The 27,613-nt window shown below is 41.2% G+C and overlaps 2 protein-coding genes and 1 pseudogene across 3 annotated transcripts in view; 2 read left to right on the forward strand and 1 right to left on the reverse strand.

Moving 5' to 3' along the window:
- Positions 1-4,550, forward strand: part of ltk (leukocyte receptor tyrosine kinase) — a 61,180-nt gene extending 56,630 nt beyond the window's left edge. For both annotated transcript variants that reach the window (XM_035957781.2, XM_023291486.3), the window contains exon 29: positions 27-4,550. In XM_035957781.2, the coding sequence (XP_035813674.2) occupies positions 27-1,064 (1,038 nt within the window). In that variant the 3' untranslated portion in view covers positions 1,065-4,550. The remainder of the gene's footprint in view (positions 1-26) is intronic.
- A 106-nt stretch (positions 4,551-4,656) lies between these two features.
- Positions 4,657-17,101, reverse strand: itpka (inositol-trisphosphate 3-kinase A). Its single transcript, XM_023291489.3, has 7 exons — positions 16,403-17,101; positions 11,605-11,701; positions 9,519-9,732; positions 8,209-8,413; positions 6,753-6,854; positions 6,218-6,289; positions 4,657-5,728 (listed from the first exon to the last, which is right to left on the reverse strand). The coding sequence occupies exons 1-7, from the start codon at positions 16,790-16,792 to the stop codon at positions 5,456-5,458; spliced, it is 1,353 nt and encodes a 450-aa protein (XP_023147257.1). The 5' UTR covers positions 16,793-17,101; the 3' UTR covers positions 4,657-5,455.
- A 7,704-nt stretch (positions 17,102-24,805) lies between these two features.
- On the forward strand, positions 24,806-26,255 carry LOC129347748 (phenylethanolamine N-methyltransferase-like; annotated as a pseudogene).
- The last annotated feature ends 1,358 nt before the right edge of the window (positions 26,256-27,613 follow it).

Raw genomic sequence — 27,613 nt, forward strand, 5'->3', positions numbered from 1 at the left:
GTGCCTGACTCACTGCTCTTCATCAGGATCCAGATGTGATCAACACACCCTTACCTGTTGAATATGGCCCTAACACAGAAGACGATGGCGGCACAGTGATCCGGCCTAGTGACCCCACCTCCACCAGCCTCACTCCACTCTTGGTGTCACACCCTGTTTCCCAAGATTTGCCCTCCCAGTTCGGTCTCTCCTCCATTGGTCTGGGTCCCACCCCTCACACCCCACAACCCACCAAGCCACGTCTGCTCCTGCAGAGAACCCAACCTGTCCACCATGAAGTGGCATCATGTCGCGAGGCACTGGAGCCGTCCTGGGCTGAGCCTGTTCCTGCACCCGGTTCGTCAGTCGGAAGCAACTGGCTCCATCCTGAACCTCCTCATCACCAACCTTGCTCCAGAAACAGCTCCTCCTCAGGGAGCCAGAGGCTGAAGAACAAGACAAAGAACCTTTGGAACCCCACATATGGCTCATGGGTCTTGGAAAACTTCAGGGGGAAGAAAACACTGGCTCACACTCAGTCCATGCCACTCTCGAGCTCCTCCTCCAACACACAGACCTGCAACCCAACTTCAGAGAGCAACGAGGCTGGGTGTGACACCAGCAGCAGCGCCTACCTCAGCCCTTCGAACCCCTGCACTTCATCGACTCCGTCTCCTTCCTGCCAGGCCGCAGCTGCGACAAGTATGTCCTCCCATAAGACCCCGGCAGGTGTAGCCACAAAAGCGAGTATAGACCTGGTTAAACTCCAGAGTTTCCCCTGTGGCAACGTCAACTATGCCTATGATGAGCAAAGCTACGAGGCAGAGAATCTGCCCTTGGTTATGCCCAAAGCTCCAGAAGCCATCACAACCACCAGCTCCGCCCAGAGTGTCTCCTCAGGGACTAGTCTGGCGCTGGCATTAGGCCTCCATAGCTCCTCATCTTGTATGCCCAAGCTGCTGCTGAAGCGTCACGCCAGCTACGGACACGAGGACGTGAGGAGACATACCAAAGCTGAGAAACCCACACGCGACCGCGACTCGGGCTTTTCTCTGTCTGAAGACCTCAGCGTTACCCCAATCTAAGAAACAGCTCACTGGAACAGGAATTTCAATTCATATAAAAATGTCACCTGAGTCCCTTTTCTAACGAACTGAAACTCAAGCTCTGGATTTCTAGGACAAAAGCATGGCCCACCACGGTCAAAGAACCACAAAATCAAGATATTACAGTTCTTGGTATGCTGGAAAACACACGGGAACACTCACATTTACACAAACACTCCTCTGCACTGTGACACAAAGAGCTAAAGCTGGACTCAGAGCCCTGTCCTGGGCTACTGGTAAACTGGTAGCTGAACACTGAATCTTTGTCCACTCTGCTGGTGATGGTTACCAGAAATAACTGCTGTAGATGGACTCCTTTTTTTAATTTTTAGCTACTTTTTGTTTTTTGGCCGTATTTGTTTAATGAAAGCTTTGGCAGAATTATAGTGGAATTTGTAGTATTCAGTGTGACCAAAATAGGCCAAAAATGTTGAGGCATTGGGAAGAGAAGTATTCATTTCAACAGTGCGAAAGAAGCATAAGCTTCAATAAAGTAGGTTTACCTTCTTTCGGTGCCATTAGACAGTATTATGGAATTATAAGTGTTTAATTTATAATTACACTCGTGGACAAAATTGTTGGTACCCCTCGGTTAATGAAAGAAAAACCCACAATGGTCACAGAAATAATTTGAATCTGACAGAAGTAACAATAAATAAAAATTCTATGAAAATTAACCAGTGAAAATCAGACATTGCTTTTGAACTGTGGTTCAACAGAATTATTTTTAAAAATAAACTCATGCAACAGGCCTGGACAAAAATTATGGTACCCTTAACTTAATATTTTGTTGCACAACCTTTTGAGACATTCACCGCAATCAAACCATTTCTGTAACTGTCAATGATACTTCTGCACCTCTCAGCAGGTATTCTGGTCCACTCCTCATTAGCAGACTGCTCCAGTTGTCTCAGGTTTGGCATGTTTCAGCTCCTTCCACAGATGTTCAATAGGATTTAGATCAGGGCTCATAGAAGTCCACTTCAGAATAGTCCAATGTTTTCCTCTTAGCCATTCTTGGGTGTTTTTAGCTGTGTGTTTTGGATCATTATCATGTTGCAAGACCCATGACCTGTGACTGAGACCAAGCTTTCTGACACTGGGCAGCACATTTCTCTCTAGAATACCTTGATAGTCATGAGATTTCATAGTACCCTGCACAGATTCAAGACACCCTGTACCAGATGCAGCAAAGCAGCCCCAGAACATAACAGAACCTCCTCCATGTTTCACAGTAGGGACAGTGTTCTTTTCTTCATATGCTTCATTTTTGCGTCTGTGAACATAGAGCTGATGTGCCTTGCAGAAAAGTTCCAGTTTTGTCTCATCTGTCCATAGGACATTCTCCCAGAAGCTTTGTGGCTTGTCAACATGCAGTTTGGCAAATTCCAGTCTGGCTTTTTTATGATTTGTTTTCAACAATGGTGTCCTCCTTGGTCGTCTCCCATGAAGTCCACTTTGGCTCAAACGACGGATGGTGTGATCTGACACTGATGTATCTTGTCCTTGGAGTTCACCTTTAATGTCTTTAGAGGTTGTTCTGGGCTCTTTTGTTACCGTTCATATTATCCATCTCTTCCATTTATCATCGGTTTTCCTCCTGTGGCCACGTCCAGGGAGGTTGGCTACAGTCCCATTGATCTTAAATTTCTGAATAATATGTACAACTGTAGTCACAGGAACATCAAGCTGCTTGGAGATGGTCTTATAGCCTTTACCTTTAACATGCTTGTCTATAATTTTCTTTCTGATCTCCTGAGACAACTCTCTCCTTTGCTTCCTCTGGTCCATGTTTAGTGTGGTACACACCATGTCACCAAACAGCACAGTGACTACTGTAACCCTATAAATAGGCTGACTGACTGATTACAAGTTTGTAGACACCTGTGATGCTAATTAGAGGACACACCTTGATTGAACATGTCCCTATGGTCACATTATTTTCAGTCTTTTCTAGGGGTACCATCATTTTTGTCCAGGCCTGTTTCATGAGTTTATTTTTAAAATAATTCTGTTAAACCACGGTTCAAAAGCAATTTCTGATTTTCATTGGTTAATTTTCATAGAATTTTTATTTATTATTACTTTTGTCAGATTCACATTATTTCTGTGACCATTGTGGGTTTTTCTTTCATTAAACGAGGGGTACCAACAATATTGTCCGTGTGTATATACTTGCTTTAGGACCCTCTAGTTCTAGCTGCTACCTTAAAGTGACTCTGATTCACTTTCACCCCCATATAATGTGAAAACCTTACAAAATTCCCTCAAAACTACTGCAATAATATGTATTTCATGTATTTTCTAACATGTCAAAATTACTAAAGCTGTAGAGCACTCGTAGGTGCATCGTGTTACCACTGGACAGAGACCAGCTAACTGCTTCCTGTTTTCAGTCTTTGTGCTAAACTAACAGAATACAGGTTTACATTAGACATGAGTGGTATCAAATGTCTCTTCCAACAAGAAATGTTGCCTAAAATGTTGAACTGTTCCTGTACTACTTGTCACTTGAAATCTTTAGCTGAATGTTGGAATTATTGTGGCACACTATGTAAGTCTTGATTTGACTTGTTTTGGATTTAGTCTCTTCCCCGATGTCCCAATATTTACTTGGTCTGCAGGCGGTCTTATAAATGTTTCAACGTATAGAATATGATGAGCAGCTGGTAAAATATTTACTATTTTTGTATTCGCTTCCCTACACTGGACTAACCCATTGCATTTGTAGCTGTTTTTTTTTTTTGGACATTTGTATTCTTTTTGTTTATGATGAAACTGTACTTGTAGTCTATCACTGCCATTAGATACTACTACCCTGCATTGATCGATGTAGTGCTGGTAGTACCTACATTTACTCAGCAGGGGGAGGTATTCAGCTTTGAAATACCAAACAAGTTGCTGCAGTTATCTCAGTCTTATATGAATACTCAGATTTAAAAATGTGGAAATCTCTATTCGGTATTTATGTTTTCAGGTTATTCTTATTTAACCAGTGCAGTAGTTGATGTTGTTTTATTTGGAGCCTACACATGGTAATAGTATGTTTTTGAATATGTTGATTAAGTAGGTACATTTATCTGAAAATCCTATGCGCTTGCTGTATGTTTTATGCTCAAGCCTGCTGATATGTCTTTATTTTAGTTGCTCAACTGTGCACTTGAGAACAACATCTCTAAGAAAAGGTAACTTACCAAAAAGCTCATAGTTTTCTAAAGATTGTGCCATTTAGAAATTCTGATCACTGTTAAATATTTTTACATAGAGGGGGGAAATGACCCTCGTTCTAGTTATAGTGTATATTTCTTAAGTCCTGGTGCAATTAAATTCACACCGATTTAGATCTTTTTTCAGTTTTTTTTCTGTAGCTGAGGATTCCTCAAACAAAAGTGCGAAGACATTCTATGCAAATACACTGTCTTTCATCTAACCTAACTGTACCCCAAATAAATCCACATATGTCGATGTCGTTTGGGCGAGTTTGGTCAGTTTCACACAGTTTTGTCCCAGTGACACAAAATGTGAAGGATTTTAAAGATGACTTGAAATGTAAAGATTTAACTACTGAAGAAACAGTGCATCTCCATTTTAATTTCACAGATATGTTCATTCATTTCATTTGCACAACACTCATCGTATTCTAAACTCTTACAATGGCCCACACCGAATAGTATGCTATAACAAAGAGTGCAACATCGGGGCTTGCAACAGCACAGGGAAAATCTAAAATGACATGTTTGATTAAAAGAATAAAATCAATTAATAAAAAGCAAATAAGATGCAATACAATAAAAGCTAGTTTGACAGAAAGGTGATCAGTATACAGTGCTATACTGGAGATGTGTTATAATGTAGTAATGTGACTGTGAAGTCTGTGACTCAGTCTGAGTTTCCTACTGAACAGAATTTCATGTTACACTCGAGGCTGATGGTTACAGGAGACGATGTAAAGTGAGACCTGAGTTGGAAAGTTGTGTTCGCACATTCTCGCCTTGATTTAAAAAGGATTTTATGAACACTTCTTTCACATGTAACATCCTGTCTCTGAAACTTACATGCAGAATCCCTACACTTTCACTTCTGTTCAGTTTGTAGGAAGTTGAATTAGTGTCAGTGTTTGCTCAATCATTCAGAAACAAGTGGCAAATGCTCTGCCTCTCACTGCTGTTCATGTGTTTTGTGTCAGTGTCAGTACTGAATATGGTCACTTAAATGGTGAAAGCCCGAGGCTGGGAGTACTGGTGTACCGATGCTTCTCTTGGGCTACACAAAATGATCTTTGGTGTAGCATTTCTGTGCTTGCAGATCACCCAAAGCAATTCAGCATTTATGAAACCACCTAAAGTTCTCCCTGTGGTGTCCGTTAAAGGTCACTGGCCATAGGTTTCTGTAGGTTGGCTGTTTTCTTTGGTAACTGAGCAACAGGTTTCTTTGCTGGTGACTTCACTGCTTACAGACTCCAAGGTGTGGATGAGGTTTTCCAGCCCCCACAGGTAACCATCCTCCCTGTTGCCCTCCTGCCAGGGAATGTCATGGTTTAACGTCTGGCCCTCTGGTAGCACTGTGGTCTTGCCAAAGTCAATAATCCACACTTGTGCACTGCCTTTGTGGTCATGGATGAAGAGCAGAGAACTGCCAATGACCTGGGGGGAAAAAGGAGGGTTTAATTTTAGCGTTTAGTTGTATTTCTACTGCTTCTGTACATCCAACAATAGATACACACAGATGGTTGACTTGAAAGGGAAACAAACAATGAAAAAAAAATCTGTATAGTCAGCAGTAATAGGATCAGCAAATAAAACAGCTGAAAGAAATAGAAACATTCAGCAGCTTCATCTGCTCCTAGTGCAACCCCATCCAGTTTTAATAGTGATAAATAACATTCAGTTAAAAGTCAAATCCAGCAGAATGATGTCTGGTGTTAACTGCTTGTTGTGGGACCAGTGTGTCACCACAACACTCTCCACCACTTCATCAGAAAAATGGGTAAGAGCATTTATTTTGGAAATGTGGTGTTACATCCCTCAAGCGGAGTTTCATGTCAAGTTCCGGGAGCAAAAATGTACTACTGTGCAGCATTGTTTCCCTTTAACTTGTCACTCATCTTTACTGTACTGTGGATCAGTCATCACCTCGTGTCGCTTGAAGAACTCCGAGGTCTTCAGGGCTTGCCGGATCTCTGTCAGTCTGCTCAAATAAGACGTCTGTGTTTCAAAACAAAATAGTAAAGGGCGAAACATCAATTTAATCTGAATACATAGACAGTCAAAACATGGCAGGTCGTAGTCAGAGGGCCTCCACTGTGATAGGAAACTCAAACAGCATTACAGAGTGAATATTTACTTTGCATCTTTCAGTAGGAATTAATCAGCGGTTTGCTCTTGGAGGCCGTTTACATTTGTTATTTGACAGACAACGACCTTTTTCAAATGTAAGGACTGAGTCTGCAAAACAATTTACCCCTGTCCAAACATTGGACACGGATGTGAGAGCTTACTCAGCTGGTGTGCTTCCAGCTGATGAAGTCTCCCAGGTAATGCCTGCAACATTCTTTTGTGTACATACACACAACAGTATGTTCTGCATCCGACCCTACATGAATGGATATACTATGTGTGTGTGTGTGTGTGTGCGTGCGTGTGTGCGCGCGCAGAAGCCGCCACGTACTATGATGGTGACGTTCCCTTCGACAAAGTCCTTGAACACCTGGATGACATCCTGCTTTGATCTGGTCTTCTTGAAGTCAGTTCGACATGTACCATCATCCTTCTACAGAGAAGAAAGGAGCTCAGTAAGAATATCTCACAATAAAAAGACTATAAACCAAGCCACTACGCTCATAACATATAGAATACTTCATCATGTATTTTGAAATTCTGCAGCATATGTCAAAGAAATGACCAGACTGTATACCTGTGATCAAACTGCACCTATATCCATTCATCCATCCATTCTGTACTGTAACACAAAGCTCTTGATTTACCAGCCAGTTTACATTCCTACCATCATCCATCATATACGGTCATGAACCTTGTTTAATGACTAAAGACTGTGAATACACACAGCTAAAATGAAGTTTCTCTGCAGGGTAAGTGGGCTTGTTTTTCCAAGATTGGGTGACAAGTTTTGAAATCCAGGTGGAGCTCTGAGTAGACATGCTGCTCCTTCAGTTCAGGGAAAGCCAGATATTCTGGGGACATCACAGTATTACCCTATGGTACTTTTTTTATTGAAAATACCACCAATTTGCACCTTATTGTACATTTCTATAAATACCAGCATTTTAAGCATCTTATGTTCTATCTATCTATCTATCTATCTATCTATCTATCTATCTATCTATCTATCTATCTATCTATCTATCTATCTATCTATCTATCTATCTATCTATCTATCTATCTATCTATCTATCTATCTATCTATCTATCTATCTATCTTCCAATATAATGGAGTCTGTGTTAGCAAACTTTTGCCTGTTTGATAATCCAACAGATATGGAGTAACATAATCATTCATTTGGAGTCATGTTTTTGCAACATAGGTTCAGTATTCATTTTCTTTATTGTTTAATTTTGCTCTGTTTTCCTACCAAAGGAATATTTAACTCTTTCACTGCTAAATGCCTCACTACAGCCATCAGCCGGTTACAATCTTTGTTTCTCTGGTGTTGCTGGGCAATCGCAGTTGGCCTATCAAAGTTCCCCCAGTAAAAAAAATAAAAGAAAAAAAGATGCTTGTTACAGCCAAAAAAAGCTGATGCGAGTGGTGACAGTGAATCAGAACAGTAAGGTTGCAGGCAGCCAAAAGGAAGAGCTGACAAAAGCTGACATGCTCAACAGAGCTGAGGACAACTGCAGTTTGGAGCTAACTCTGTGTTTTAGTCTCCCAAAAGAAAATCTTTTTATTTAATACAGTCACGTAACCCGTTGTTATAGAAATATCAAGTCCAACACACATGCTCCTCATGTAATTATACACTTGGATGATTCTACTCATTTCGCACCTCGTTTAGCTGCATGATTCACCACAGAAATCACCCAGTCATAAGCCAGCCTCCCTTGACTTCACACTGCAAATATCCTGTTAATGGCATGTTAATCAAATCCACATAGCACATCATTACCTTGATCCCCTCTATCCTGAAGCCCAGGGTGTTGGTGGAGCTCATGGTCTCCCTCCACTGCATGTATCTGGGCTTGGTGACTCCTCTCTGGGCATGTTCCTGCGGAGTGGGCCCTTCACTGTCTACCTCCACCATTTTCTTGTACAGGTCCTCCCTCTGTTTGGGCCGTTCCCTCGCCCGAACAAGCTCTTCTTCCAAGTACGTCCTTTAACAGTAAGGGGAAAATACTGTGCTATTTTAAAACATTTTAAACTGTTGTCTGCATGCCAATACACAGCAATAGTTGTGCGTATATTGTGCAAGATGGAAGATATATAGTCAACATAGCCAATGTTCATCTTCACATAGTTATCTTTCTTTTGCTGTGCTAATGGGATTGCCACTATTTTCTAATGGTGTTCTCTCATGCACACATTTGGCTTATTCAGATGAGACATTTATGTGCAAACAGATGTGAATTTCAGTTTCAGTTTATGAGCCACACTTCCTCCACACCAAAGAGGGAAGCTGAGAGGAGACTCCAGTGTGCAGCACTTGACTGTGTGAAAGTCTGAGTGTGTGTTTGTGCAAGTTAGCGGTTTTGCAGCTTTGCGGTTCAGAGTGTTTTTGAAAGAGGGGAGTCTCCAGGGACACCCTGATGTGTGTGATTATGTGTGTGTGTATATGTATGAGCAGCCTTAAAAGTATAGACAAATGAAAACACAGACAAAATACAAAAAAAAACTACAGGTTCATGCGTGCTGTCAACTCTGTAAGTTTAGTGCATGTGTGCCTGTGTTTGATTCAGTGTCTGGAAGTTTGTGTATGCACTTGCTTGTTCAGCCGGAAATAAAGGTCTCAGAGGGTTGAGTGTCCGTTCCTGCATGTCTGTGCATGCAGCAACATGTTCATGTACACATTCATGCGTATACGTATGTGCCTGTATTTGCGTACGTGTATGTACTGGTGCCGTGCGCATGATACAGTGAAGTGAAGCACCCCCACCCGCTGTGGCAGGAAGCCAAGCTCACAGCCTGCAGTTACAACAGGTGTTCCCTTGTAGAGCAAAACCGCTTTAGGCTGCACGTTCTCATCACTCATCTCCACTTTTCTCATTAAATTCGACAGAAGACAAGCACAAAGCCATAAATAAACAAGGAACGAATATGACACTTTCATTTTAGACTGAAAACTTGGTAGAAATAATGTAAAAAGAATAATTTTTGCTCTTTTTCTAAGGTAAAATGTGAGTGTGAACAATATCTATGTGAAGAGAAATTATATGAATACACAAATATGAAATAAAAGTAAATAAACTCCTACTTCCTTACCTCACTCCCATCTTGCAGTCCATAACATTAGGAAGGTCAAAGTTTGTCAGCAGGTCAGTCATATGGAGGAAAGACTCTCCATCTTTTTCCACAACACCGTGGTATCCAGGCACAAATGGGCGCAGTGCATCATCCTGCAGCTTCTCAAAACACTGCACCTCGTTCTCTGAGAACTTTTTCAGAATGGTGCCCTCATCTGCTGCTTTGAAGTTGCCTGAGATGAGATAAAAATGGATTTCAGGAATGCATTGTTCGACTGTGAAGTAATGTACCTGTATGAATTGAATTTGAGAGATATTGTGAAACGGGGGAGTGTGTCACAGAGTTTCATTGACATGTAGCTAGACCATGATCTTTCTTTCAAACTGATTGGTTGAGTCTTTTGCAGTGTTAAAGGAAAAAACAGGCCTAACTTTAATTATTCAGGACAGCAAGCATCTTTCTTCCGTACAGCACCAACAAAAAGTATTCACCTCCCTTGAAGTGTTCCCCTTTTAATGCTTTTCAACCTTGAATCATGGTCAATGTATTTAGGCTTTTAGATAAGATATTATTTTGATGTCAAAGTGAAAACAGACTTCAACAAAGTAACATCAATTAATTAAGAACATAAAAAAGTGATTTTAGAAGTATTAACCCTCTTTAGAGTAACTCCTTGACTTCCATACAGGTGCAACCAATTACGCTTTGAAGCCACACAATTGGTGAAATGGAGATCATCTGGTTGCTGTGAATGTGTCTAAAGGGATTGTGATATAAACTGAATGACAAAAGAACACTCCAAGCAACTCCACGAAAAGGTTATTGAAAAGCACAAGTCAGAGGATGATACAAGAAAATGTCCAAGTCACTGAATATCCTGGGGTACAGTTAAATACATCATAAAGAAATGAAAGAAATATGACGCATACGAAATCTGTCTACAGAGGACCAACCTCAAAGAGCGACCGTGCAAGACAGAGACTAGTGAGGGAGACCGCCAAGACACCTATGATTCCTCTGAACTAGTAACAAGGTTTCGGGTTCTGATATGGTTGAGACTATCCCGACATCATATTCCTGGTGCCTGGGTTCTTCAACAGTCGAATCTTTAGGGGAGAGCGGCAACCACTGCTACTGTTTAAAAAATCTCTACTGGAGTTCACCACAAGTCATGTGGGAGATTCCAAATTCAAATGAGAAGAAAGGTTCTTTGATTCAAAATGAAGCTTTTTAGACACTAAGTTTGGCAGACACCAAACACTGCACATCATCACAAACATTTCATGCCCACCATGGAGCATGGTGGTGGCAACATCATGATGTGGGGATACATCCTGGTAGCAGGACCTGGAAAGCTTGTAAAGGTAAACTGAATGCAGCAAAGTATAAGGAAATCCTGGAGAACCACCTAATGCAGTCTGCAAGAGAACCTCGACTTGAGAGAAGATTTGTTTTTCAGCAAGACATTGACCCAAAGTATACAGCTAACTAACTAGCTACACTACAGTCACTTAATGACAACAAGGTAAATGTTCCAGAGTGGTTGATTCAGAGTCCAGACCTTAATCAAATTGAAAATTTGTGGTTAGACTTGACTGGCCCCTATGAAAGCAGACAATACTTGAGCAGTTTTCTAAAGAAGAATGAGGTGTAGCTGCAGTGTAAAGATGTGCAGGGCTGACAAAACCTGACTGACCAGATGTAGGTGTCTTTATACACATCCACTGCACTCAGATGATTGCAATTTTCCTAACTATGTGACTTCTAGAACCAACTGTCTACACCTGTGTTGAATTAGGTCAGTCACTTTAAAGGGGGTGAATGTTTATGCAATCTTTAAATTGACATTAATTTGTAGAAATCAGTTTTTATTTTGACATTACAGGATTTGCTTGGAGTTCTTTTTTGGGGGTAATTTTTTGTGGAAAAAAGACAAATTATGCTGACCACAACTCAGTGTTAAAAAGAAACAAAAAGTGAACACTTCCAAGGGGAATAAATGCTTTTTGTAGGCATTGCAAGCGCCCTTAATCCCTGTCAGTGTTGTGATTGTGCCACATGTGATGTTCTGAACTGTATGTGATATGATCTGAACATGTCGCACCTTTATGTCCGGCCAGCTGAACCCAGTTCAGTCTTCTTCTCTGGGTAGCACTGAAGGGCCAGTGGACAATTGTCTTTAGCTTCCACCACGGTTTGCTCTGGTGAACACATGCAGAAATTAAAAAAAAAAAAAAAAAAAAAAAAAAAACATACATTCATCATCAACAAAATATTCATTCAAAACATACTGAAGTCAAGCATTGTTTCAGGTTTGTGGTTCTTTCTGTGTGCCCTTGATCACATAAATGCTCTGATAACAGGAAGAAGTGCTGTAAACCGGCCTTGGTCAGCTCTATACTATCTGAGCAGAAATCTGATCACATAAGCAGTTCTTCCCAGTAAATCTGATGCCAGGCTTTTGGTTTTCCATTGCGAGAAACCTCCAATCTAGGTCAGTTAAATGCCATTTCTGTGGAAACTCATATCTGCGTTCAGCATCTCCAGCTTGTTGTGGTGATGGGCTTGCAGTTCTGATTCACAGACGTAAAATGAGTCCTCCAAAATCTTCTATTTAGCATCACAAACATGAATTCACATGTAAATATATTTTATGATTCTACAGCAAAAGTGAGTGTTTTATATTTAAACAGGACATCACACTGAATAAAGCATGCAGAATGCAACATTTCTTGTCACATCAACCAAATAATTACTAGAAAATCGAAAAGTCTCGCAGAAAAACATTCAGGCTCATACTGCTGTTGTTTTTGGCCTCTCAACTCCCACTCACTTGTTTGTAACGTTTCATGCTTTTGGTGTCAAATGGCTAAATCAGAGTCTGCACAAAATCAGGAACAAATGAAATTATGTGATTAAAGAGTGAAATTTCTCTGCAGTCATTTTCCTGTTTGGTTGCCTCACTTTTGTCCTTCATTCTCCTTCTGTCACACCACACGCACACAGAAAAACACAGCAACAGCTTGCATATTTCACAGAGACACGGTAACACTTCACACTTAGAAGGAGCCGCCTGTTTTATTCTTTCGTCCTCCACATAGACCTCATATGTGTATTTCTCTGTGATCATCTCAAGTATCATTAGAGGTCAAAAGAAACCAGATAAAGTCATTTTCAGGTATTCTAAAGGAAGATCAGTATTTGTTTTAGATCCTGCATTTGAGCGTCTGATTTAAATCAGGGGTGTTCTTAATGAAATAGGAAATGAAAGTCATGTCAGTGAAACACTCAGCTCATGCTTCAGTGTCTCCGAATTCACCATCCTCTCTTAGCAGCGTCCTAAATGTCAGGTGATATGCTTCACATAGCGCAGCTTGTTTACTGATAATATGGCACTGAGGAGGCGTTAGACTTCCACAAACATTTATTTTATTGCTGCAGGTTTTCATATTTATCACCTCGCTAGTTAATGTAGTTGGATACTACTGTGATTAATTACTTACGAGCGTTTTCAGCATGTTAACGGATGGTCAGTGACTGTAACTAAAATGCCTTTTGATTTAAATACAGTGGACAAAGAGGGAATAAATCTGAGTTTTGATGTAAACATAATGAACATACAGCTCTTTGAATAATATTGATATTTTCCACAAAATCTGACATTGAAACTTCATGTTATTCACCCTGTACTGGCCTTGATTACAGAGACCACAAGAGTTTGCACTGATAACACTTGGAATAATACTGGCCTCACTCTCATGTCAGGGCTTGACAAAACATGTCTGCTTACTTTATGTTTGTGTTTGAAAGAGCAAAGTGTATCAAAAGCTCACTTAATGCCGAATGTGGAAAACGCATTCTGGTCCTTTACTTAAGCACCAATACAACAATGTAAACATGCTGCTACAGTTAAAGATCCTTCAAATCTCCACTTAAGCGAAAGTATCAAAAGTATGATACCTAAAATCTATTTCAAAAGTACCCATTGCAAAGTTAGCAAACCTCTGTGACCTAAAAGATTGTTGGTAATGATGCATCCGTGCATCAATGTCTAGTTGAAGTAGAGCTAATAGCTTTAGTTCGAAGTAGAGCAACTAGTGGTTTTCATCATGAGGGAGAGAAAAATACAATATCTTCCTACACCAATGTGTCCTTATTATTTGGGGTTTTCTCTAAAATGTCCTCCTTTTGATGAAATATTTATTAGTTTTTCCACATTGGGTGTTGAACTGCCATCAACTCATAGACATTTAAGAGGAATCATCAGCTAAAAAGGCTGGGAAACACCAGTTAAATCTTAACAATGTATTGTATTTTCATACCTGGTTGTGTTTTAATGTAAAATCCAGATTTTCAAATTGACTAGTAACTATAGTTATATATGTTGTGCAGTGAAAAAGTAAAAAAATGTCTCTAATAATGTATCAGAATAGAAGTCAAAAGTGGAAAAAAAGGGAAACACTTAAATGACTTTATCATAATTAAGAGTAAAAGTAATGTATTATTATGAACTACAACACATAAAGCTTATTTACTCCTTCAAGTCCATAGGATCCTTGCTTAACATTTGCTTTGTGGTTGATTGATTCAGTATACTGGTCTTCTGCTCCATCAGGTTTTACTTTGCAACACCAAACCTGTGAGCGTATGTGAGACGCTGACTCAACACCATGTTGATCTGAAAGCAGTAGTCAATAACAACCCTGGTAAAAGTCAGACAGCCGAAATCGAACTTGATGTGACTCAGCCAGCCTTTACTGGCCAACTATCAAAAGTCACGGCTTCCACATGAAGCAGCTTCGCCATCTTGATTTGATAATTGACGGCAAACCACTGAAATATCATCAAATGAATCTTGTTGCAGCGAGGAGCCTGTTTGTCCGCATGCCAGTCTGCTCTCAATCCGTGCTGTCCAAAAACATCTCTATGTGGCCTGCTAGGAATTCATCTGTAATACGCAGCATCTGAAATAAAACGCACAATAACAAAGGCCAAAGTGTGACGTACAAGTGTTTCTGACTTCCTGAAGTGGTTTCTTTGTTAAATGTCAAAGGCCAAGTCTAAAACTGGATACTGACCAGAAAAGCATTATTACACAATGACACGTTAGCCTGCGCTGTGTTTTCTGTGTGTCTTTGTGTGGGTGTGTTTGTGTGGGCTGAAGGAGCAGAACTGGCTGTTTTCAAAGGTGACATGGCCGAGATATTTCCATTTTATTTAAAATAGCTTAATCAGCCACAAAACAGCTACAATGGGCTTTTATTTGGGAAAACCTTCATGGGGAGCCTCGGTGGATCGGACAGTGTGATGGAAACACTCTCTGTCACACACACAGGCCCAACAGGCAATGTGTATTCAGTCTGTTTAAAAGAAAGTGACAGCTACAGACCTTGTATGGGGAAGGCAAAGAGAAGTGGCCGGACCATAAAACACACAAATGCACTCCCATTGACAGTCAGAGTTTAAAGTGGTGACAGCGTGGACAAAACGCAGATTATGTTGTTGACTAGAGTGCAGAAACACAGAGGTGACTCACACTCAACTTCCCTACAACTCGCATAAAGAGATAATGGCAGAGGCTGCAAAACTGTTCTAGCTGAACCTAAACTTACCTCAATCTAGATATCAGAGCGTGTGCTTCTGAATGGCAGCACGGCTTCCATGTACATGCAGGGACTGAGACTCGACAGCCACAAGTGAAGCTTTATCAGCCAAGAATGTCAAAGGCAAATAAATTTCCACCCTCGGCGCCTATTGAACTAAAGGCCGATCCTTCAGCACCGTGTTGTGTGCTGAGGGAAGGACGTGCAGTGTTAAAGGTCAGGACTTACAGTTCCAAAACATCCAATTCAATGACTTTCTGATGTCACACGCAACATGCAAAACATTCATTTGGGAGCATTGCTTGTGCATGTGTTATCCACTGTGCAGAAAAAAAAAAAGATACTGACTGGTATTCAAGATGCCGTAAGAACACCAGGAAAGGGGTTGTATTTTTTTCATCAAGATGTCCCATGTGGCGTTAGAGATGAAAAGCAATAAGCAAAACAAAACTGAACTTTGACAGCAGCAATCCAGCAGTTTCCACAAAGGTCAGCAGCTTCTTCATGTTCGTTTATACAGCGCCTGGGATCATTAAGGTGATGTGAGAGGCTTTGATAACGCATTAAACACGAGGAGAGATAATATCATTTCAATGGGGACAATCAAATTTCCTGAAGATTATCCTGCACTCTCTGGCAAGGCTCTCCGAGGCTGTCAAAGCATTTTTTTTCCAGTCTTGCTGTTAATTAAATTTAATAGCAAGGGAAACAGAACACCTCACCAGTGAAATTCCCCAGAACTCACATCCTTTATGTCAGAACAGATCCGAAAATAACTTACGCAGTGTAGAAGTGACTAAGTTTCTCATGAGAATTTATTTTACTGGAAGACTCACTTATAAGACATGTTTATGCCACTTGCAAATCAACTAAACAAACTTTGAAGGCAGACTGTTATCACTGTGTAATTGCCTCTTCTCTGCAGCCCCCTGTGGGCTTCTGTTTGGAGGCTGTTTGCTGACTGTTTATGTGCCGCTGCGCTTCACTGTCTCCTCTTTTTTAATCACCAGCTCTTTACTGTAATTGTGTGATAGCACATTTGCAAAGACACGCAGGAGGTCAAGATGGCAATTTGAAAAATGTTATCCCCTGGAAGCTCCAGATTTTTTTTTTTTTTTTTTTTTTTTTTGCTGTTGTGGATTTAGACGTTATAAGACTGAGAATTTGGATACAGATTGTTTTGAAGTATTTTCCACATTCTACAACATCAAACTGTAACTGACCAGTAGAAACTCAGTCACAAGAGCCACTTTAAATGCTTTTCATCATTAATTACATCCTCATCTGCAGTTTACTCACTTCTCCAGCGTCCACCAGATGCTCCAAAGTGATGATGCCTTTGCTTTTGCTCTCATTGTCGCTGAGTAAATCATCCTCGGACTCCACAGCAGAGGACCCAGTGGAAGAGATGGACGAGTTGGACAGTTTCCTGCGCAGGGTACCGTCCACCGCATCATCCCAGTCCTCCTGCTGCATCTCCCGGGATGAGCCGCCTCCCTCCGGGGTGATGGTGACCTGCGGTACCCGGGGCGCATCCATCACAGGCGGCGCGATTTGAGCAGCTTTCTGAATGAGCTCATCGCAAATCTGGGAAGACTTCCCGGCTGCTTTTCGCTCTAGACGAGACCCCTCATTTATTCCAGAGAGCCCGAAGTCCTTGGAGGTCTTTCTCCTGCACTCCTTGGGCATTGGAGAGCTAAATTCGTCGTGAGAGCGCACGACGTGAGGCGTAAACGCGCCTCGCTTTAACCTCCAAATCTGGTCATTTCACTTTCAGAAACTTCAAACGCCGCCAGGTTTAAGTTTATATATCCAGTAGATCTTCTGCAGCACTTCCTTGACCGAGCTTTAACGCGTAAAAAACGCCTCTGCCAGCCTCCGAGCTTCGTGCGCGTTGTCGGGAAGGGGAACCCCTGTGTGCTGGTGGCGTGGCTCGGGCTTTTACGCGCTTTACGCACGCACACGCCCGCGCACTCACTCACACAACTGCACGGTGTTTATCTTCCGCATTGAATCTCTGGCTTCCTGACTGAAAAATTAAACCAGCTGACACGTTAAGTTTTCAAACAGTTGCAGTAGAAAATCTGTCGTCTCGCTTCTCTGCACCAACATGAAACTGAACTGGCACCTTTAAACCAAGCTGCACTCGACAGATGAGCTGCATTTGCAGGAAAAGGTGGCGATTTGGACTGAAGCTGCTGTTTGGACACATTTCTGCTGAAACACACGCGCACGCACACACACAGAGACACACAGCCATTTTTCACATATTTCATCTCATCAAGATGTGAACTCTTCAACTGAAAACAATTTCATTCAAGCGCCAATTCACAACATACAGTGCCTATAAAAAGTATTCACCCCCCTCACTTGGAAGTTGTCCTCTTTAGTTGTTTTTCAACGTGGTGTTGGGTATGTAACACAAGCAGTCCTTACTTGATTTCTTTACTTTATTTCAAGCCAACGAATAGCATGGAACAAACCTGCTAGCAGGGTCCTCATTCCAGCAGCGCTCTTACCCTGCTCTCCTTCCTGCTCACTCTGTCCTCGAGCGCCCTCAGGTGGTTAGGCGAGACACCACATATCCCCCTTAATTAAGCCACCATTATATCTATATGAACATTTTAGCTGTGAAGGTGAATGAATTACAAATGTTATTCGTAACTGGCATTAGTATTTAGAAATGAACTTAACTCATGCTCTAATGTTCATAAAATCAGTGAACCCTTCTTAAAGTCTGCATAAAGAACATGAATAAAGTAACAGTAACTTTGCAGTCTATAAGTTTCTAACATTATCCTGAGCAGTTAACTATTCGTTTTGTTCAACGCACAAAGTCTTTAGTCCACTCAGGCAATCGTCTGAGCCTGACTGGTCTGGTCGAGGGTGTAGGTGTCACTGGTGGTGTTGGTGGTGTGTTCACAAAGTCCAGTGGCGGTAGTTGACCATTACTACCCTTCTCCGGACATGAAGCAGGCGCAAGGTAAGATGCGTTCCAGGATCTTCCGTCTGACAGCAGGTAAGTATACTGTCCTTTTTGCTCCATTACTCTGAGTGGTTTGGAAAACTTGCTCTGGGTTTTAGGAATAATGCCAGGTTTTCTGACCCGGACATATGATCCACATTTGAAAGACACTGCTGTTGCTCCTCGCTTTCTATCCGTGTACTCTTTGCTCTTCTTTTGCATTTCACTCACTCTGCGAGCCACCTGTTCTGATGACTGTGTTTTATTGGTGGTCAGTGGACGTCCAGCCACGTTCAGTTTTGTGCGCATGGGTCGACCATGTAACAGTTCAGCAGGCGAACATTGGGTTGTAGAGTGAGGAGTTGCACGATAGACATGTAGAAATTCCCTCATAAACTCCTTCCAGGGTCTTCCTTCGAGCACGGCTGTCTGCAGAGTGTCTTTAAGGCTGCGATTGAAGCGCTCAATCTCACCATTAGCTCTCGGATAATAAACTGAAGATTTCCTGTGTATGATGCCTCTGTCACAGAGAAATGATTCAAACTCTTGGGACACGAACTGGGAACCATTGTCCGAGACTAGCTCCTTGGGGTCACCTTCCCTGCTGAAGACTGCAGATAAAAACTGGATAACAGTTCTTGAGGTAACCTGTGGGACAAAGGTTAGTTCTGGCCACTTACTGTAGTAGTCAATAAGTGTTATTGCAAAACGACAGTCTATAGGTGCTCTATCAAAAGGCCCCACCACATCAATGGCTACCTTTTCCCAAGCTCCATCTGGATATGGCACAGGTTGTAGAGGAGTATTGTGTGTGACTGCGGACTTGTCGTGTGACTGGCATGTAATACATGCTTTGATGGCTGCTTCGACTTGTACATCCATTTTTGGCCACCAATATGCTTCTCTGAGTCTCTGCTTAGTTCTCACAATACCCTGATGAGTGTCATGTGCCAGTGAAATCATTTTTGGTTGAAGACTGTCAGGTACCACTAGTCTGTGCGTGCCACGCACGATTAAGTCATTTTGTAGGGAAAGTTCATGTCGCAACTTGTGAAATGGTTGGATATCAGGCGTTAAGTTTTTTCCTGACTTTGGCCATTTGGAAGTAAGCAGTTCACGCAGTTTTGTCTGTACAGGACATGCAATACAAGCAGCTTTAAAAGCAGAGTCAGAAATGGCCGTCAATGTAGAGGTAAGTGCAACCTCTGTGTCCTCCTCTGAAGTTGGTTCTGAGCTTGGCAGTGGGAGTCGAGACAAACAGTCTGCAGTCACGTTTTCTCGTCCCGGTTTATACTGAATATCATAGTTGAATGATAACAGTCTAGAGGACCATCTGGCTATCCGCATACCTGCTCGTCCTTGTCCTTTTGATGCGAGAAGTGTGGTGAGAGGGCTGTGATCAGTACGTAATGTGAAATGTCTCCCCCACAAATACGTTCTCCATCTTTCCGTTGCCCACACACACCCCAGGGCCTCCTTTTCAACAGTAGAGTATTTCCTCTCCGCCTGGGTGAGTGTACGGGATGCAAAAGCAACTGATTTTTCTGATCCATCTTTATGAATCTGGGTGAGTACTGCTCCAAGTCCGTAATCTGATGCATCTGTAGTGACCAAAGTAGGTAGTTCTGGGTTAAACAGAGAAAGTGCAGGACTGTTCACTATGAGCTTTTTTACAGTCTCAAAACTCTCTTGGGCTTCTGGTGTCCATGTGAATGTGTCTGCTCCCCGTAACAGCGCTCGAAGTGGCTCGACAACAGCGGCATATCCTGGTATGAATTTAGAATACCAGGATGTGAGTCCAAGAAACGACCTCAACTTGGGCAGGTCTGTAGGAGGAGGAGCTTGAGAGACTGCAGTCACATGTGAGGCATCAGGCTGTAATCCTTTACCTGATACTGTGTGCCCTAAGAAAGATAGTTCTGTTTGCCTGAAGTTGCATTTTCTGTGATTTAGTTTAAGTCCAGCTTCATGTATACGACGAAGTACAACTGAGAGTCTTTTGTCATGCTCCTCAGTCGTTGTTCCCGAGACGATAATGTCATCAAGGTAGCATTGGACACCTGGTAAACCTTTGAGGATGGTGGACATCATCCGTTGAAAGCAGCTGGGCGCAGATGCCAGTCCGAATGGCACCCGCTTAAAACGGAATAAACCGTCATGTGTGATGAAAGTTGTTAAACTACGGCTGTCCTCGTGTAGTGGCATTTGATGGTACGCACTCTGAAGGTCCAATGTGGAAAACAGTGTTGCACCTCTCAGCTCTGCAAACATTTCCTCCATATGAGGTAATGGAAAGCCATCAATGACAACAGACTTATTTGGTTCTCTTAAGTCTACACAAAGTCTTGGCTCAGGTCTGTCTTTTCTTGTAGTGACTACTATGGGTGAAATCCATTCTGATGAGTCCACTGGTTCTATAACATCCTGGTCCACAAGTTTCTTTAGTTCTTTAGACACTGCTTCTCTCACAGAGAAAGGTAATCTGCGTAGTTTTTGTTGTACTGGTGGTACATCTGGTCGAACTTTAACTTTATGGACAAAAGCTTTGGCACATCCTATTTCTTCAGCTTTCACATTTGCTACTGTAGTTTTATTGGTATCAGTAGTGACTTTTCCTCCAGCGACTTGCATCTTTAGTACATTGAACAGGTTTCTGCCTAGGACTGCTGAACCTTTCTTAACAATGTAGAGTACAGTGTTTGCACTTAGGTCACCAAATGTCACATTAGCTTGTAGACAACCCTTCACAGGAATAGAATTTCCACCATAATCCTTCAATCTTAGTTTTGGTTCTGTGAGGGAGGATGCAGGGAAGTACTCAGTGACCATAGATTCTGGTAGGATGGATACTGCTGAGCCTGTGTCTAGTATTAGCTCAATATCCTGACTCTCAGATTCTGCAGTACTTACTTTAACTGTACACATTATGACATTAGAGCCTACACTATTCACATTCAAAATAGTCACTTCTGGGACAGCGTCAACCTCACTCACATGCTTGTTTCCTCGGCAAACTTTGGCGAAGTGCCCCTTCTTTTTGCAGGAATTGCAGTGTGCCTCTTTTGCAGCACATCCTTTGAAATTTGCAGTGTGTTGGGTTGAGCCACATCTGTAGCATGATTTCTGTAGTCCCGTTTGTGATATTTGTGGTGTAGGTTTTCCTCTTTTAAACTTTCTGTTTTGTTGTGGTCCTTGATGAACAGCTTGGACAGCGTTGTCTGTTGCTCCAGTGCACACAGTCATAGCTTTAGCTTCTGCCACCGCAGTTTCAATTTGGCGCGCAATGGTCAAAGCTTTGGCGAGTGTAAGGGGAACTTCCAGTAGTAGCCGCTCCCTGAGGCGGGCTGAATTAGTCTTTTCAATGATTTGGTCCCTTATCATCTCTTCTTCCATGTTCCCGAACTGACATGTTGTGACCAGTTCTTTCAAAGCGGCAACAAACTGATCCGTAGTTTCCCCCGGGCGCTGGCTACGTTGCCTGAAACGGTAGCGCTCCGCAACCACATTCACAGTTGGGGTGAAAAAGTCTGTGAGGGCCTGCAGTGCTGTGTCATATTTATCATCAGCTACTGTCAATGTATAAAAGAGTCTTTGTCCTTCTGCCCCCAGACAATGTATTAGTAGAGCTCTCTTACGTGCCTCCTTCAGATCAGCGTCTGACAGTGCTAGTAGGTAGTTTTCAAAAGTACGAATCCATGCTTTGAATGGGACCGGCGGTTCCCCGACATTTTGTAGAAAAGGGGCCGGCTGGCTCAGGTTCAGGGCCGTCATCCTCGTCGCCAATATGTTGGGTATGTAACACAAGCAGTCCTTACTTGATTTCTTTACTTTATTTCAAGCCAACGAATAGCATGGAACAAACCTGCTAGCAGGGTCCTCATTCCAGCAGCGCTCTTACCCTGCTCTCCTTCCTGCTCACTCTGTCCTCGAGCGCCCTCAGGTGGTTAGGCGAGACACCACACGTGGTCAATGTAATTTGACGTTTTTGACAAGAATTTCCACCAAAAAAGACTCTTTCATGTCGAAGTGAAAACTGATTTCTATAAAGTAATGTCAATGAAGCAAAACTATAAAATGTAAAATAAGTGATTGCATAAGTATTAATTCCCTTCAAGTCAGTGTTTAGACTTTGGCCACAATTACAACATTGAGTCTGAGTCACTGTGATTTTACCCCATTCTTCTTTGCAAAACTGCTCAAGCTCTGTCAGGTTGTGTGATCATGACTGAACAGCTCTGTTCAAGTCCTGATACAAATTTCAAATTAGACTGATCCCAGATTTGCTTCAAAAATGTTCGTCTTTTTTTTACCCAGGACGTGACACTCCTGTGTAGATCCCCGCTGTCATCTCAATGTCTTGACGAGAAACAGCACCGAGAGCAAAGACAACTAGATGATGTATCGTTTGTCATACACAGCTGCAGTACTTCTTAAAATACAATATGTTTATTTCTAGTTTTCCTCCATTACTCAAAAGCAACCAGAAATATGCATGATCATGTTTCTAGGTTAGCAGTTTGACCAGACTTGATCTATAGGTTTTTACACTCAGTGAGTAAACATGAGTACAGCAGGCTATTGTTCTTTTACACACTGCAGCATCTGATGTCTCATCTTTCTTCAGCCCTTCAGCTGAGTCAAAACGTTGACGCCAGTAAGAGAAGTGATCGTTTAAAGGATTAAGTGCTGAAACTGAAGTTTGGCTGAGCTGTGGGATACACAGTCAAAGAGGATGGTAGTGGCGGCTTGTTATCAGGGTTCTGACCCCGCAGCCTACCTGCAGTATAACTACGCTCCACCACAGGCTGGTTTTGACAGACAGAAATACAAGAAATTCTCGTGTGACAGTATTAAGGGGTCATATAGTGTACTGTTTAAAAAGAATCAGAATTTTTGCAGAAAGTGAAAGTTTTCATTTTTTTAAAATTGCAAAATCAATATGTAAAATGACAGATATTACCTGTAAATGAACAGTCCATAGGTTTCTTTAAGTATTATGACAATAATGTCATATTCCATTTATATCTCATTTTGTTGCACGAAATCTGGAATATTTTTACTGTATTTTTTCCTGCTTTCTTAAATTACACAAAACTTATGTAAAATGATAATAATTCCTGTATTTAAAAATAGAGCTCTGGTATGTGTAACTATGGATACAAATGTAAGAAGAAAATAAGGAAATTTCTGGCAATAATGATTTAATTTCTAGAAAAAAACATGTAGTTTCACAGGCCACAGGGGGAACCAGAAGTAAAACAGATTTTTGGACCCCCTAAAGCATTTTGCACTGTGTAAATATTCACTTGAATTTGAGTCTACAATAGATGCACAAGCCTCATCACGCTTTTTAACAGCAGTACACAAGAGAAGAGAAGCTGACGAAAGCTTTTTCTGTGAAAGATGATCCAGACAAAAAGCTGGTATAGGTGAGCACTTCGCCAAGTTGTTAATTCAGCCGTGGAGACTTCAGCTTTGAGCCGCAGTGATCATTAAACGTGGCTTAAAGTATAAAATTAAACAGTAGACAACATGTCTTAGATATGGAAACAGGTAAATACAAATATGTGAAGACAGCAAAATATTTTTATAGTCTTCAGCCAGAGTTTGTTTGAAAGTAGAATGATGGTGTTAAATTTAGGGATCCTCTATAGAAGGATGCTTGGATTATGAATAGAAATAATTAAATATCATAATTTATTCTTTGGGATTTAAGAATTGAATTGAAACAATATGTGTGTTTTGTTTAAATAGCTAACCATTGTAAAATGTACAAAGTGGTATAATTTCCTTTAATCATTTTCAGTATTGCATACAATACTAATGCATTCATTCTGACGATTCTTGGCCTGTTACTCAGTGGAATAGCTTAAAACTATTGATATGACTGTGGATCTCTTCTCAGTATGGCTGTGTGTGGACATGTGGGTATTTGTGCAAATACTAGTACATGAACATATGTCCCCATAAGACCACTGGTGGTCCACAGAATGTCTCTAAGGTGTATGAATTAAACTGTGTCAGGTTCACCTCTCCTCCTCGTCCACTTATTCTTTGGTTCTCTTAGGTGATGTGGGTGGAGAGCTGCTGCTGGACATTGGTTCAGGTCCCACTGTTGAGATGAATCTCAGGACATGGAACTAAATACTACACTTCCCAGAATGCACCAGCAGCAGCAAAGAGGTGCTTGACACCTGATCAGTGATCACTGATTTAGAGCACCTGGGAAGGACTGGGGGAAGCTCAGTCAGTCAGCCAAACAATCTTCAGAAGAGAAAGACACGAGGAAAGAACAAAGAAGATCCAAGTCCATTCATGGATTCAGTCCAAAGACGCCAATGGTTGGTGAAATGTTTATTTGCTTTCTTGGTGGTTTGAAATGTTTCTTGATATGGCCAAGTTTATGTTAACTGCTCACTGTGTGATTGGTTAATGAAAGCCTGCAGCATTTACTCCATTTTTATGTCAAATGAGTTTGAATTAAGATGTTTCATTTTGAGTTTAAGTGAAGCAAAAATATAGAAAATATATATGTTCTGTTAAATGTTAAAACTTGACAAAACTTTACTAAAATGTTGGTTATTCTTTATTTGCTTTAAAAAGGTTTAAGTGATTGATTCATTTAAATGGTTAAGTGGGTAATATGTCAACTTTTTGGTTCTGTGTTTGATGGTGTGAAATTTGTTTCTGTCTTTAAAGGTTTGCAACCTACTGAAATATCATGACTGACCAACTAAAAGGAAAATAAAAGTTTGAGTTGGAAATTTGAATTGAGTTGTCCTCGCGTCCTTTGGAGGGAAAGAGAGGTGGACTTGACACCCACTCTGTGCCAGGGGATGAATGGCTGCGGGGTTTTCAACAGTTCTAACCTCTCTGACTTCCTGGAGGTTAACCGGCGGGAGCTGAGGCGCTTTCTTTGGAAGGAGGGAAAGTGTGCCATGGATTGGACGTCGACATGCAGCATGTGTGCAAGCTGGAGGGGCGACAGTAGGAACAAAATCAGTTTTTAAATAAGATTGTTTAACTGTTACACATCAAGAAGTGTTTGTCATTTTTAAATGAGTGTGAAATGTTGCTAAAGGACCTCTCCTTTCAGGATCTCTCTCTCTTTTTTTTTTAATGGTTTCAGGCAGTAGTCAGAGGAAGGGTTTAATAGATGTTTTTCTAAAGGTTTATTCATATCATACCAAATGGCTGCTGTGCATAATGTGAGTATCATAGAAATCAACAGCATGCATATATTTGTGTCTAAGAATTGTTAATACTATGCACAGAATCCATACTTTATCAGCAATAAAATCAATATATTATATGATTGATGCAAAAAGAATCTCTGCTCTATTGCTTTGCGCTATAGAGGAGCCAGAGGCTAAAAACTGGTCTTGAAAGTTTACAGTCATGCTCTGAAGACATAGATCTTGAGAAATATGCACTTGTATCATAATGCATCAGCTGACTCCAGACAAAATAGTAAAATGCAACAAGAGCTATAATGCCCTCATATGCCTGGGCTCTTTCCTGGGGCTCATATTTTATTACCGGTAATATTATAGAAACAGAAAAGTGAGATAAAAGCATATTGACGTTGGAAAAAGAAGTTTAGAGTGTCAACGGTATGATATGTCTCTGCTATGACAGCTCTGCACTAGGAACTTTATACTAACAGTCTGATTTTCATCCATTACTATTATAAAGAAGCTGGAGAATCCTGCAGAACTGAATGAGCATGTGATGGGATATAATGAGACCTCACTAGTATCTCATCTGGTGATTTTGCTTCAATCAGGCCCTCGATATAGACTGAGAAAGCTGCAAGGTTCCGTCAGGTTGTGTCTGACCGCCCTCTGGCCCCTGGAGTCCTTCCCTCAGACTGCCTGGTGTCCTGCTTCTGTCTGGAGAGCGTCAGCCCTCATCTGGCTGTCTTCACCAGAGTGTTGGGCAATATTCGGGGGCTTCTGGGGCCCCGTGGCCACCTTCCTCTCATTGGGAGAAGAATCCCTTAGGAGAGAGTAACTATTTTGGTGGTCTGGGCGTAAAGATCCCTGTGGTCCCGTTGAATGAGGTCCAGGTGTAGTCAAGAGGAGAATAACTTCCCTGTGATCAGACTGGAGGTTTACACGTTGCCCCATGAGGGTCGGGGTTGATGCCATGAGTGAAGTGGTTTTAGTAAAAGCTAGGAAGGAATGAAGAAATATACAATACAGTAAGCTTTGGGTAATATTAATAAATGTATCATCTTAAACAAATCTACAATGAAATGAATGTCTACACTCCATCATGTGTACAATCTAACATTAAATCTTAATTATAAATCTCATTTCAGCTCTCTGTGTTTGAAGTCTTACTTAATTTCGGTAACTTTGTGTATTTAATGTGGAAATCCCCAGAAAAGCTTTTATTTTTATTTTTCCACTTCTCATAAAAAGGTCATGCAAACAAGTCCACATACTGTAAAATGCACACATACATGAGTCATGCAAGTCAGAAACTCATTGTTTTACTTACTCCTATGGAGTAAAACACTTTTTCCTTGTGATTTGAACACTTCTCGTTACCTTTCTCTTTCTCTATAACCTTCTTCTTAGTCGCTGTGGTGGTGGCCTGATGCTGGTGTTTATTATTAAACCCTTTCAAAGTGCTTTGTCCAGAAAGATGGAAATACAAATAAACAGATTTAAAGATAGGCAGGTTGAGAGAAAGAAGCATTACTGAATAAAGAACTCTATTCACAATAACAGCTAGTCAGAAGAGCAAAGTACATGGATAAGAGCCAATATTAGCCTGAAAAAAGCAAATATGCACTGTAACAAGAATATTATGTAAAGTGGCAATAGATGTGGTGTTGTGCAAATAAGGTAACCTTTAGCAATGATGCTAATTTTTCACAGCATTCAAACAAGACTGGATTATCAAACAGTAAATCCATCTCACTACACCAGAACTCCACACACTGCAGGAAAAAAAAGGGAGGAACAACAAGTAAAATAGACTGAGTGGTTCATTTGCCCTTTCCCGCAATTAGGGAATCAAAACACTTTCCCTAAATGTTAGATTGCAAAATTGTTAACACAGCCCTATCCAGTAGGTGCTGCTAATATGCCAGTAAGTTGGTTTGTTGGCTGCTAATACAAAGAAAAAGACTATTTGTTCTTCTTCAAACAAGCATAATAAGCCCTTTATTCTCCATGGTGAAAAATGATTCATTTATTGAAATGGAAAGAGAAATTGGGGGGGGGGGGATGCAGGATGCAGATGCAGATGATGGGGCAATTGGAATTCATTGAAATTACACTGCAGGGGGCTATTAAAATAGCAGAAGAATGGTTATATATATTTGCAGTTGATAAGTTGAGGCTGAATTGAAAATGAGATGAAACTAAAAATATATAATAAGGAATTGGAAAGAGGGAAAGACTTTGCTATGGTTTCATGAAAGAATTACTTTGGCTGTACATACTCAGAAAGCATTGAACAAATGTAAGGAAGGACTAAATGCAATGCGGTGTTTAGGGGAAGTGAATGTGGACAGACAGAACTGCCTTTAG

Source organism: Amphiprion ocellaris, chromosome 20 (genome assembly GCF_022539595.1).
Source record: "Amphiprion ocellaris isolate individual 3 ecotype Okinawa chromosome 20, ASM2253959v1, whole genome shotgun sequence".
Lineage (NCBI taxonomy): Eukaryota > Metazoa > Chordata > Actinopteri > Pomacentridae > Amphiprion > Amphiprion ocellaris.

Coding starts and splice junctions, on each gene's coding strand:
- itpka (XM_023291489.3), bottom strand. CDS start 16,792: ATGCCCAAGGAGTGCAGGAGAAAGACCTCCAAGGACTTCGGGCTCTCT. Junction 11,702..16,402: donor ATCTGGTGGACGCTGGAGAA/GTGAGTAAACTG, acceptor TGTGTTCACCAG/AGCAAACCGTGGTGGAAGCT. Junction 6,290..6,752: donor AAGGGAACGTCACCATCATA/GTACGTGGCGGC, acceptor TTTGAAACACAG/ACGTCTTATTTGAGCAGACT.